General features: G+C 36.4%; 1 protein-coding gene across 1 annotated transcript in view; it reads right to left on the bottom strand.

Annotated features, from left to right (window-relative positions):
* Positions 1-13,084, bottom strand: part of LOC148949008 (uncharacterized) — a 31,066-nt gene extending 17,982 nt beyond the window's left edge. The window contains exons 1-2 of the mRNA XM_089094173.1: positions 12,915-13,084; positions 9,866-9,967 (exon numbers count right to left, since the gene is read on the bottom strand). Of these exons, the coding sequence (XP_088950299.1) occupies positions 9,866-9,895 (30 nt within the window). The 5' untranslated portion in view covers positions 9,896-9,967; positions 12,915-13,084. The remainder of the gene's footprint in view (positions 1-9,865; positions 9,968-12,914) is intronic.
* Positions 13,085-14,677: the final 1,593 nt, after the last annotated feature.

The raw sequence follows: 14,677 nt of genomic DNA, 5'->3' as shown, positions 1-14,677 counted from the left end.
TTAAATTTTTTATGTCTTGGAGAACTTAAAACTGACGTGGAAGCTTCACCTACGAAATACTAAGAAACCTTAGCTCAGAAAAGCCTGAAATATCCAACTACTCATCCCAAACTAGAAGTTTCAGACAACAAACACCTATGAGGGACTAAGAATCCTAGCTCTGAGAAGTCCAAAAAGCAAACTACACCTCCCAAATCATAATTTTCTGAAAGCACACACCTATGAAATGCTAAGAAATCTAGCTCAGAAAAGTCAAAAATAGCAAACCACTCATTCCCAAAACATAGGTTTCAGTCAACACACACCTAAGAAATGCTATGAAATCCAGCTTAGAAAAGTAAAAAAATAGCAACCCAAATATCCCAAATCATTGGTTTGAGACACCATATAGCTACGAAAGACTAAGAAATCTGGTTATGAAAAGTCGGAAATAGCAAATTGCATACCTCAAATCATAAGTTTCAGACAACACACACCTATTAAATACTAAGAAACCATAGGTCAGAAAAGCTTGAAATAGCAAACTATTCATCCCAAACTATAGGTTTCAGACGACAAACACCTATGAGAGACTAAGAATCCTATCTCTGAAAAGTATAAAAAGCAAACTAAAAATCCCAAATCATAATTTTCTGACAGCACACACCTATGAAAGGCTAAGAAACCTAGCTCAGAAAAGTCAAAAATAGCAAATTAACCATCCCAAATCATAGGTTTCAGACAACATACACCTATGAAAGGCTAAGAAATCCAGCTCAGAAAAGTCAAAAATAGCAACCCACCCATCCCAAATCATTGGTTTCAGACAACACACATCAACAAAAGACTAAGAAATCTAGCTTAGAAAACCCTGAAATAGTAATTTACATATCCCAAATCATAAGTTTCAGACAACATTCACCTACGAAATACTATGAAACCTTAGCTCAGAAAAGCCTGAAATAGCAAATTACACAACTCAAATCATAAGTTTCAGACAACGAACACCTACGAAATACTAGGAAAACTAAGATCAGAAAATCCTGAAATAGCAAACTACTCATCCCAAACTATAGGTTTCAGACAACAAACACCTATGAGTGACTATGAATCCTAGCTCTGAAAAGTCCAAAAAGCAAACTACAAAACCCGAATCACAGGTTTCAGACAACACATACCATCTAAATACTAATAACCTGATATCAAAAATCCGATGTTTCAGTCAACCCACACCAACAACATACTAATATATCTAACTTAGAAAAGCCCGAGATAGTAATTTACATATCCAAAATCATAAGTTTCAGACAACATTCACCTACGAAATACTATGAAACCTTAGCTCAGAAAGGCCTGAAATAGCAAATTAGACACCTCAAGTCATAAGTTTCAGACAACACACACCTATGAAATACTAAGAAACCTTAGCTCAGAAAAGCCTGAAATAGCAAACTACTCATCCCAAAATATAGGTTTCAGACAACAAACACCTATGAGGGACTAAGAATCCTAGCTCAGAAAAGTCTAAAAAGCATAACTACAAATCCCAAATCATAGGTTTCAGACAACACACACCAAGGAAAGACTAAGAAATCTAACTTAGAAAAGCCCAAAATAGTAATTTACATATCCCAAATCATAAGTTTCAGTCAACACACACCCAATAAAGGCTAAGAAATACAGCTCTGAATAGTCCAAAAGCAAACTACCCATCCCAACCTATAGGTTTCAGACAACAAACATCTATGAAAGGCTAAAAAATCCAGCTCAGAAAAGTCAAAAATAGTAATTTACATATCCCAAATCATGAGTTTCTGACAACACACACCTATGTAAGGCTAAGAAACCTAGCTCAGAAAAGTCAAAAATAGCAAACTACTCATCCCAAACTCTAGGTTTCAGACAACAAACACCTATGAAGGGCTAAGAAATCTAGCTCAGAAAAGTCCGAAATAGTAATTTACATATCCCAAATCATAATTTTCTGACAACATTCACCTTAGATATACTAGGAAAGCCTAGCTCATAAAAGTCTGAAATAGCAAACTACTCATCCCAAACTAGAGGTTTCAGTCAACAAACACCTATGAGGGACTAAGAAATCTAGCTCAGAAAAGCCCGAAATAGTAATTTACATATCCCAAATCATAATTTTCTGACAACATTCACCTACGATATACTAGGAAAGCCTAGCTCATAAAAGTCTGAAATAGCAAACTACTCATTCCCAAACTAGAAGTTTCAGACAACAAACACCTATGAGAGACTAAGAATCCTAGCTCTGAAAAGTCCAAATAGCAAACTACACATCCCAAATCATAATCTTCTGACAACACACACCTATGAAAGGCTATGAAATCCAGCTCAGAAAAGTCAAAATAGCAAACCAACCATCCCAAATCATAGGTTTCAGACAACACAGACCTATTAATGACTAAGAACTCCAACTCATAAAATAAAAAAATAGCAACCCATACACCCCAAATCATCGTTTTCAGAAACCCTACATCAACGAAAGACAGGGCCCGGGGAGGTCTTGTCTGGGTCAGGGGGACCGGGTGGGAGCCCGGGGAACCTTTGGGGGCCGGGGGTTCCTTCTGGATTGGGGTATGGGGATTGGAGCCCTTTGGATCGGGGTAGGGCGATCGGGGCCCTTTGGGGTTGGGGTAGAGGACCTCACGACACTGTTCAAATAGAACTTGTTTACTATAACGACCACACTCAAAACCTCTTCTAAAACCTTCTCTATAATCATTTTTTAAAACATCTCTCACTGTTTTGCCGACATAAGTCCCTAAAATATATAAGACCGTTTCAACCGAATAATCACCTAAGAATAATCTCAAACTGTTCTTGTTGTTTTTGGTATTTCTGTGTATTCAAACTTCAAATTTATAGGAAACCTTGTCCTCTGGTACTATCTTCGTCTCAAGAATTTACATAGCTAAACTATTAAAGTTTCGTTAGAATATCAATTTATCTCTCCGACTTAAAGCTCAGTGAAGCCGTATTTAAAAATAGAATTTCTATCTCTTTAGCCTCCCGCATAATTCCAAGATAACAAGTGATGTCATTTCTAACTCCTAACAGTAAAGATCAATGAAGCCCTATTTAAAAATAGAATATTAATTTTTCTCTTTGACCTAAAGAACGTTTATCCCTCAGACCTAAGATTAAAGAAAGCCATAATGTTTCTTAATTCCCCCTTTCGTGAATCAATATATTCCCCTAGCGATTATGTAAATCAATTTCTCAGGTTAGGTTCGCCTAAAGATCAAAGAAACCATGTTTGTTTCTTAATTCCCCCTTCGTGAATCAATAATTTCCCCACCGATTATGTAAATCAAGTTCTCAGGTTAGGTTAGCCTAAAGATCAAAGAAGCCGAGATTGTTTCTTAATTCCCCTTTCGTGGACCAATAATTCCCCCACCGATTATGTAAATCAATTTCTCAGGCTAGGTTAGCCAAACAATCTCATAACATTCGCGTCGAGCATGTTTGTTTCTCACTGACAACGAACAGACATAAAACAGACATAAATTGCTGTTGACATCCATAAATGTGAGAAAGTTCCTGTTTTTTCATTCTCACTGACAACGAACCATAAAACAGGAACATAAATTGCTGTTGACATCCATAAATGTGAGAAAGTTCCTGTTTTTTCATTCTCACTGACAAAAACCATGAAAACAGACATAAATTGCTGTTGACATCCATGAAAAAACATCAAATAAATTGACCAACACCCATAATCGTCCAAGAAAAATCCATAAAAGTGAGAAAATTCATGTTTTTTCAAGTGAGAAAATTCCTGTTTTTTCATTCTCACTGAGAAAACCATAAACCACGTGGTCATCGTGGGATCAATTGAGGCCTTTCTACTGGTGCACGAAGTGTAGCACAGTATAAAGATATAGCAGTAAGTTTACCGCAGATAATTTCTGGCTCTTCATTCTCGGTGCGAACAAACAGCTCCTCCCATTTATTCTTGCATTAGCGCGTACAAACAGCTCCTCTTATTTGATCTGCCATCAGTGGTCCAATTACCCTTGAACACGTAATTTGGCAGAAACTTTCTCAAAATGCCTGTAAAACCAACTTGAGACTTCGAAACCTACTTTTAACTCCTAAAAATATCTAATAATAACATTGCACTACTAATTACCAATTTTCATATAGGTATTGGAATAAATTAATTTAAAATTAGTTTCTTCAAAATTTAGTGTTCCAACGTTGAAGCCAAGTTTCGCGTTCAAGAGAAATCTGGCTTGTCTACCTGTGAAAAGATCTAATGTCACCTATGTTTCTACGTTCTCTGGAGCACTCGCACCTCGGTCTGGGTTTTTATAATGGACGAGATAGGGAAAGATCATACTGCCTATAATTTACATACTGTGATGTATAGCGTCTCTAACTTTCATAAAGTTTGTGTAGAGTATAAAATTGTTATTTATACATATAATACAGTTAGAACAAGTAATGTCCAAACGATGAGGACAGAATCAGAATTGATCAGTAATCTTAATTTAATGTCTATATTCACTTCAACTAGGAAATGGACACCCGGACATAGATAGAAATTGACTTAATTTACGACTCTGCAATTTAACACAAAAAGGCAATAATGTTTACAATATTGCCCTTATTTTTCCAGTAAATACACAGGTAATTTCCAACAGCATATTTGACTATAGCTATGTTTTGGCTTAAGACTTACCACACGAGAATGATTATGTAGCCAGGGGCGGATGCGGGACTTTTTTTAGGGGGGGGGGGCGAAAAATAGGTTGATCCTATAAACTTGCGTTAGGAGCAAGTTAAATTAACGCAAACTTACGTTAATTAAGTAAATTACACTACTTTAGACTACGCTAGGGGGCGCCCCTCCCCCCTGGATCCACCACTGTATTTGGCTCTCATTCGAGGTTAGATCGAGGGATTTCAAACTGCCCTGCAGTATTGTACTATCTAAATAGCTTAGAATTGAAGATTATCAGACATCTTTTTTTCCTTTTTTTTTTGGTGGAAAAAATTCCTTTTTTTGGTGGAAGAACCCTGTCAAAATACCACCATAATTCTTCGACTGTTATGTTCGTTCACTCAAATTTCGCTGGAGGGCAAATTTTAATTATTTTGAATAAATAGTATTGTTTTTGAACTATTCAAATGCCAAAAAGTTGTAAAATTACTAAGTGTGGTGTTAATAATGCGGCTTGATTTTGAAGCCGTCTTATAGCCCAAATACATTGGCTTATTGTCCAGAAAAAATCTTGTCTGTCAGGCACTTTCTCAAACCCCTTCGCTCATTCAATAAGCATTCAAAATAGGCAGAGAAAAAAAAATCACACACACTAGATATAACTATAGAAAAACAAAACTATTCTTTAGAAAATGAAATATCTATCACAAGGAAAAACTTCCTAGGAGTGAAACAGGTACTGGGAAGGGGGAAGAGACAATATATTTACCCTTAGAACATAGAAATACACGAAACACGTGAAAAATTTTGTAAGAAATCTAGCACTTTTCCAAAAAAACCACGTTTTTCAAACATTTTCCCCCTTCCTACAAAAAATTGCTTGATGGCTTTCCCTCTTTCTGTGCAAAATTTCTACCGAAGCCGAGTGACAACCCTATCAATTGACTCTTTTTAAAAACGACAAGGATCCAAATTACTCGAATTTCCCGTCATATCCGTTGATCATTGTTGACTGACAGATTGACATATGGTATTTCTACAAGTGTTGACAAGCCCAGTTGCAATAACAGATTAAAATTCAATAAAAGATTAATCTTTTCATCTGTCTTAAAAGGAGGGCGATAGAGGTGATTTCTGACGGAAAGATTAGGATACAAATTGCAGACCTTTCTTAACACTTCAGACTTCTTGACTTGATCAATAAATGCTGCAGGTATGAAAATGATTCGATTAGTAAATTGTACGGACTGGTGACAAGAACTAATCAACAATATTAAACCTGACATGCTTAAAGATTTAATCTGGACTTATTCATCAAAAGAAAATGAAATTAACGCCCTTTTGATTGTAGCTCTTCTGGGTTTGTTCTTCTGGCCTTCTCTCCTACCCCCCTCCTCTCTCTTCTGCAGTTTCATCTCTTTTCTTGCCTTTTGAATTTTCCTCCCTTCTTACAATAATAAAGAAAACTTAATGAAGATTCACACTGCTGAAGATACTTGTACATACTACTCCAAGATTTACGCCTACCTTTACAAAATAAATTTAAAATAAGCAGAACATGCACCTATACCAATCAGGCTCGTACGGAAGAATTTTTCGGGGGGGGGGGGGCAAATAAAATAGATTTCACCTGGTAGTTTAAATAAGAATTTCCCTACAATTCGGGAGAATTTAAGATTTCAAGGAGTTCAGGCACCAAGGCCGCACTGCGTAAGGCCCTGTTACCAATGCATGACAAATTATTTGCATAGATAAACCTGTGCATTCTGAAGGATGTACATCGGAAACATGATCAGCATTTTTGATATGTTCTATTTGTTTTTGTTCAAAATAGAAAACATAGTTTTCGCATTGTTGTCGTCGAATGGGAGGGGAAGACATCCAAAAATTATGTCCGTACTCCATTCCAAGGCTAGACCACTCCTGGCCCCGTAAACTCAAAAATTGTTGAAATCATTTTTGGTCATAAATGGGGGATGTTCTACTAGAACCATTTTTTTTTTAGAAGCTGTGCCCCAACTTCTGCTGTACCCCAAACCTACCATGGAAACTATTGAGTCAAACAATTTTTGAATTTGAATGCTGGTGGAGTGCTATCACAAAACAACTTTGTCCCAGGGTTGTTAAAGAGTGAACGATGGCCCACAGCTGCAAAAAATAACAAAATACGTTTTCGATGAAACTGTCTGGTGAGAATTCCATTTTTATATATTAATAGTTATTAGAATTGATGAGGATTATTCGGATCTGACTTAATCTTATCTTATTTTTGGAAAAAAGATATCCCTGAGTATTTTGAAATGAAGCCTTGAATCCCTCAAAAATGGCGTATGGTTGAAAAAAAATTCATTGTCGTAAACACTATAGTCGGAGATTACCAGGAGATTTATAGGTCTCCATGGAAGTCATAGTCTAGCATGGTAAGGCTGATGTGTCTCCAATTTTTTTTAATGTCTTGTCAATAGCACTAGCACCCTACTTGGCGGTCGTAGGGTGGTGAGTAGGGGCTTGTTCGAAGGACATTTTTTCCAAAATGCTTTTAAAACCCGTACTGACAGCTGTCGGACAATGTGCGATGCTACAGAAAAAAATGGCAATTTAGAAGGCCATTTTTTCCACCCATATATAGTAGTAGTTTACCGGATGTTGCAGGCTGATGATTATGTGCAAACTCGACATTTCATCTTTTTGGCAATCTGATTTTTGATAATTCCTTACTGATAATTTCTTAATGATAATTTCTTACTGACTAAATGAAAGAGCTATATGGCCACACCGATGGCAATTTTCGTGCCAAAATAAAATGCCATATGGGACGAAAAACGATAATTTTTTCTTTTATTTCTCATTAAGTTTTTCACCTGCCATACCAGCTTACAAGATGGTCATAGGATAGTGACTCATTCGTAGATTCGCTCGACACAAAAAATGGTCCCGTCTCCGAAGTTGATGGGGCATAACACGGCTAGGAGGCTTGTTCGACCTTTTCGAGAGAGGTCTTGTAAGAGAGATTCCTTGGAATAGATAAAAATCGATGGATCTCTTAGGCACATTGCTAGGTACAATGATGCCACACGCGACTGAGTTTTATTATCTACTCAACTGATAGAAGAAAAGAGTCTAAAAAAAAGCTTACAGAAGCTGTTCTAACGGTAATTCGAGAAAGAATACCTATTGCCAAATAAAAATAAATCGCCTACAAAATTGAAATTCAACAATAAGCCTTATGACTTGTGCATTAGCCTCTCTAGCCTGCTCACTTGTCATATTGTAAGACATGATGCGGGCAAAAGCCATTTTTATGTGTCATCTGAGGGATGGAGTGGGCTACAAGGCCGGTAAGGCCCTCTTTGGATTGCTGTTATTAAGATATTTTTTTGACCTGAACACACATCCAGATATTCTGGCTTTCAGCGGATTTGCTCCTTGACTTAGGCAGACATAGCGACCATTTCTAGGTAAAGATAGAATTAATGATTTTTTTTTGGGGGGGGGGGCACCAGAAAAAATTAGGATCCCCAGTCGGTTTTTTCAACCCTCAACCCTCATAATTAGCACAGCTTTTAACGATCTAATACCATTACTTTATGCTAGTTTTTTTTTTGTTCTGCATCGTAACACTGTATGTTAGCATCAGTGGCGGATCTGGGTGGTGGCGATCACTCCATCCCCTGGCTTGGGTGTAATTTGCTTTTGTATGTTTTGAAGTTACATTTATACGTATCTATCAAGCCAAGAAAAAAGCAACAAAATAAAACAACAGAAAAACAAACCATACCAAAACACACATAGAAACCTACACAACCCCCCCCCCCTGTCTCAAATTCACAGATCTGCCACTAAGTAGCATCGGAACAGGCAGTATTCTAAAATCTATTCCTTTATATTCATCGAAATACCTCTCCTAAAACTTTTAACAAAGTATTCCAACTAATGATTAGTTCATTGCAGCCTCGTAGGTTGATCGCTGGCGTACTACCACTTCAATTTCGCGTTGACGATTTTTTAAATTTTTTTCTTTTGACTCTCTTCGTTTTGTTTCACAGATATTCGGTTCCATTTATACTGTCTAGGTTAAGTGAATTAAATGTTGACCACGAATTGGTAGCATAAGATGGAATGTATGCACGTTTAGTGTGCAAATTTCCTAACATCAAAACATTTAATAATAAATAAAAAAATGTGCTTAGACTATCTCCAGTTTCAAGTAGGCTAAAGCAAAAATGGAAGTTAAGCGTTGAAATTAAAAGGCTGTCACACGTAAATAAGAGCAATCCCTCGTACTATCGGGAGAATAATATAATTTAGAATGAAAAAAAATTGTTTAAAACACAAATAAAAGGGGAAAAAATAACCTTGATCAAGCCAGAGCATTTGCTAAATAAACCTTCACTGGTAACGTTCAAGGGGTTGTTTGTGACTTTACTGAAAAAAGAACTATAGGATGATAGATGTCCAATCCGTAAATACAAAACGTTTATCTATTTTCAAAAATAGAGTCCTAAGTTCTAATGGAGTGGGGTCTTTCGCCCCCACGATCAACACTCGCAGCCTTCAAGTGGTTGCTGGCCCTTTATTGAGAACATATATTCAATATATTCTAATTTTGCTCATTCTGAGTTCAAATGTCGCTATTAACTTTTACTTGAAAAAAACTTGTTTTTTGTTAATTTAATGTATACTGAAGGTAACCATAATTACAGAGCTTAAGTGAAAACGATCACAAATATGGCGGTGCAGACCTGACAATAGAAGGCCAAGTATAGGTACAGCAGTACCCATTGTCTGGTTAAGCTGCTCCAGGTGAATCAGCAATGGAAGCTCGAAGGGACGTTCAAAAGAGGGTAAAACTTTCAGAAAACTGATCACTCTTTGCTACATTTTTTTCCTATCTAACATTTGCCCAAACTTATATTCCATCTTTTAAACACGAACACACATAACATCAAAATACTTTTTTTAGTAATGGTCTGAAACCGCAAAATTTCAAGTTCAATATCTCCTACACTACGCTTTTCGGTTTCTTTTGTGGGACTCCGTGTCTCCTCCCTACAAACACAACATGGAATGTAGTTCTACATAAAACTCCCCTTCTGAGTTGTTTCAATGGCAGTAAATTTCGTCAAGGTAAAACACTTAATAAAGGAAAAACTTAGTGGAAGTGAAAAAAGCTAGAAAAATTCTTACTATTATATTCAGCAAGGTGCATATCAACATGCTTTAACAACATCTTTTACTTTCTTGATTCGATTCTTCTCAAAGATTTCCTAATCATTGCTGTCAGGATTCCTAGAAGAAGAAAAAAGCAAGAAGAAAATAAGAAAAGAAGAAAAGATGAAATAGCTGTGGTTAAATTATCGACTATCCTTTAAATCAAATTCAACACGACATGGTTTAATTAGCAGCCAGTATTTAGCAGCCGATTTGAACGCTTTGGCATCGATGGAATGTACGTATGACTTCCAAGAACATATCCAGGGGGTTGGGGTTACCTAGTTTGAGCCCCCCTGTAATTTATGTCTGACCCGTAAAAAGTACCAAAAATACATTAAGTTTCTGTTGCGTTATACAATTTTTAGTACCCCCCCCCCCCAAACAAATATCCTGAACATGACCCTGATGGCTTCATTTTTCCCAGGGTAATACGCTTTCTGGGAAATCCGGAGGAATTCCATAGAAAATGTGACCCGATGAATTCACACAGGTTAAAATAAAGATAGAATTCATATCTTGGAATCAAATTTATTTTTGGAGTTTTTTATCTAGAGCTTGATGCATACTCAAGTTATAATATTTTGTTGATATAAAGTTAATAAAATTGTAATAGCAGTAATCGATTGAAAATGTTGTTAATATTAGAAATCAGGCATCAGAAGTGGAAAACAAATGCAGCCTAGTGCCTCTGCAGATAAAGGAACGAGAAAAGTAAGTGGATGCAAAAATAATTTTGCAAGTCCAAAGCTTGCTAATTTTAATTAAAAATGGGACAAAACTTAGAATAGCATAAAGGAAAAGTGGTTGCGATTTCTGAATTCATTAGTCTAGATTCTGGTGGAATGGCACTATCAAAAGTTTCAACGATGCAGATATATATATCAGAGAAAAATAGCGGTTCCTGCTATTTCGTGTCGCAAACAAAACTGTTGGCCCGAATAAGACGGGAATGCTATCAGGCCAAATTCTGAATACCAGGTGTTGAATACGCCAAGCACTGCATCTAAAACTATTGCAGCTACTGTGGTGTTAGAAGGTCAGAACTAGCTTCAACTTTCATGTGGCAACAATGTGTTTGGGCCTAGCTTCACCTGGTCTACGAATCTCGACGATACTTCCAGTGATGTCCATGGATCATGATAAACTTACAAGGATCACTGACAATTGTGATGACAATGCCCTTAGAAAGCATTTTAAGAGAGGCCGCTAGGTCTGACTGCAATTTTCCGCTAGCCAGTCAATTTGTGTCAGTTCTGATTGAAATTCTTTACTCATGATGTGAATCTTAGGAAGCACAACCAGCAACAAATACAGACAAACCTTGACGCTTTAATCGCGCATAAAAAAGAAGTATTTTGATCGAGTTTTCTTTTGCTACTCTATTTCCAGCTGAGTTACCTTCTCCACGGTTGATGAAGAAGAGCTAAAGAATGTTCTGCTTCTCAATTAGTCTAAAGATTGCGGCCTCCAGGGACAGCCACCTCTAGTTGACAACCTGCAGCATTTTTGAGTTTTTCATACAAACAAACTCTTAATACTCATCAATCAACTCATCAATTCTTTTTTGACTATCGCCAACATGCATGACGATGTCTTAGTTGCATTAGGAAATAATGCCAGAGAATGGCTCATATAGGCCTATCCCAGAATAAACAATTGTTGTGACCTAAAAAAGTCACATTTTTGTGCTACTTTCCCCAAAATGACCAATTTAACCAAAAACGGTGATATCCAGTGTCTTTCGGATGCTTGCCACAGTCCCACACTAGATAAGAAAATTCGACAAAAGGTACAGAATTAAGACACTTAGGAACTCTGGTATAATAAAATCAAAAAAAATTCTTAATGCAACATTTTAGAAAAAGAAGCTTCATTAAATTTCACCGATCTAGATTGCTTGAGTCAACATGTCTCTCAAATTACGCTAAACATTTCTAATGGGGACGGAAAGGCGAGAAGAATTCCACGCAGCAAAAATGGGCGATTCTACACCTTTCTAAGATTTTTTTTAAGAACTTTTGGATAGACAAAAAAATTGAAAAAAAAAATTTCCTTGAAGTTTGACAGTCTAGTCAAGAATTTGAGTGGTAGACACGTAGGGACAAAAGGAACTTCCAAACCCACTTATACAATTAGTTGCAATTTTATGGGTAATTCAATAAAATCCATAGGCTGTCGTATCCAGAGAGTAATATTCTTCCATTGATTTTATATTATTTATTTTCATCAGCTTGTTTACCTAATAAAAAAAACTTGTCCAGTAAAATAGCGGAGCTTTGAGCCACTATTTTATCAACCAAATTTTTTTTTACCGACTGGCTGAAAACATTGGGGGAGGGGTGTCTCAACTGACATATCACGCTCTTCAAGCATGAAGAGCGAGTTATTGACTAGGGGGCAAACTCCCTAATATACGTAATAAAAACATACGAATATAAAAGTTCGTTACGTAAGTTTCGTCAGAACAAAATTTCGAGAAAGCCATTTAACCAAAAAAAGTAAAATTAATATGCAAATTTCGTTTTAATTTTTCATGTACGGTAAGCTAAGATCAAAGCTGCATTAATTCAAAAACGCCCAGAAATTAAATAAAAAAAACAAAATAAGTTTTTTTAACGGAAAGTAAGGAGCGACATTAGAACTTAAAACGAACAGAAATTATTCCGTATATGAAAGGGGCTGTCCCCTCCTCAATGTCTTGCTCTTTACGCTAGTTTTTTATTGTTTTAAAAAATAAAGTTGTGAGAAAGAGTCAAACTTTAGCGGAAAGAGCGAGGCGTTGAGGAGGGGACAGCCCCTTTAATATACGGAATAATTTCTGTTTGTTTTAAGTTTTAATGTCGCTCCTTACTTTCAGTTAAAAAAAACTTGTTTTTTTTATTTAATCTCAAAACAAAATGAGACTTTTGCTGTGTAGTGTTTAATTCGGAAGCGGGGATAAAATACAGCGGTACCAAAAAATAGAATCTGTCGCAACATATTTAGAACTATTTAAAAAGTGTAAGGATCCAATATTACTTACATATAGTTTAATTCCAAAAATAGTTCAAATCCAAATGATGAATTTATGACGGTCTAGACTTTTCTGCAATGGTTCCAAACATGCACTGTCAGTACTTATACTTTAAAACATATGACACCGCGCGAATGACAAGGAGGAATACCTTTCATATTCTTGCATAAAGGCACAACTCTCGCGCAACTCTTCAATTGTGACTGCAACACCCATTTGGTGTCTGTTGTTGCTTCGCTTTTCTAAAGACCGAGTTCGCTACCCGAGAATAGTGAAGTATGACTTAACAGTTTTTTTTTATCATTGAATAGTCTGCAAAGGTTCTATAGACACTAGAGCCTGCCTTTTATGTAAACTTCAAGCACACTTTTTTCAAATAAGATTTATGCTTAGCCTAGATTTCCCCTCGACACATGAATTCATCAGCTTAAAAGATAAAGTAAAAATCTAGATTTTTCTATCTTGGAAAGTAGTTGAATTGGGAGAATGAAATTTCCAGGTTTTAATGGAGAGCCTAAATTATGGCCTGGGGAGGTGCTTTCTAGCTTCTATCTATACTCGTTCCCTATTTACTGTTGTCTAGAAAATTCCATAAAAGACAGGTTTTGAGAATAAGACTTAGTCTGCTAATTTGGTTGAAAAAAACTATTCCCCTGATTTAAGGTATATGTTCCCTCCAAAACAAGCAATTTTCCGACAAACATTCGGCCATAACTTGCGCTAAACGGACAAAGTATTTATATCGTTGCAATAGCAAGTAAGATAAGATTTATTCATAATCAATTAATCATACAAGAAAATACATTGTTCCATTCACCGAGCCAGTATCTTGATACTACTTCGACTTTTTCTTGGGGAAGATTCTAAAATTGCTTAAAAAATAGGGGAAATCGTCCTTTTCACAACGATTTTCAATCAACTTTTGACGTATTTTTAGTCTAAAAAAACCCTTATACTAAATTTAAAAATATAGTTCGGTAGATGGATAGAACTGATTCTCAGCTATGGAGTGATAATAAAATTTTCGTCTTTTGTTGGTATATTAAAGCCCTAGGAGATCAGAAAAGATAATACCTAAATTAGCAAAGGACATATAATCCTCTTTTCTCTGCGTCTCACTTTCCTCTTTCTCTGCGTCTCACATCCTCTTTTCTCTGCGTCTCACTTTCCTCTTTCTCTGCGTCTCACATCCTCTTTTCTCTGCGTCTCACTTTCCTGTTTCTCTGCGTCTAACATCCTCTTTTCTCTTTTTCTCTTTCCTCTTTTCTCTTTCGTCTCACATTAAAAGTCATTGTCTTTTGGAAGGAAGAGGGTAGCGGTAGATACTTCAAAGGACCTTCCCGGGCATATATCAGGCTCAGTTTCAGCCACCCGATTCAACTAATTTCCAGAAGCGGAAAGCCCCTCATCTACAACTATACCCAAGATAAACTCTCAGTATACGAAAACACTGGCCATCCAGAACCAAAAATTTTTTAAGCGCAAAAAGGAGAAATCATTGCTCCAAGTTAATGAAGAAAATGATGGTAAACTAAAAAAATAAATAAAGAATAGGACGTATTTGAGCCCAGTACACTTCGCTGATCAAGATACCTTTTTCCATTTGTTAGGTCGGGTCGTAGTAGGTAGGGTCCTCAATTTGGTCGTGTCCAAGATTGAGCCCCCAAACTAAGCAAATACGGTAAAAACAAGAGCAGGCCGTGAAAAAATCAAAGTCACAAAGTCATTCAAAGCAATTTCTGAATTTTTTTAGTGACATTTCTTTTATTTTG

The sequence above is a fragment of the Artemia sp. Qi Xiang Cuo genome, chromosome 9 (genome assembly GCF_049724085.1).
Source record: "Artemia sp. Qi Xiang Cuo chromosome 9, ASM4972408v1, whole genome shotgun sequence".
NCBI classification, from domain to species: domain Eukaryota; kingdom Metazoa; phylum Arthropoda; class Branchiopoda; order Anostraca; family Artemiidae; genus Artemia; species Artemia sp. Qi Xiang Cuo.
This window is presented reverse-complemented; position numbering and strand designations above follow the sequence as displayed.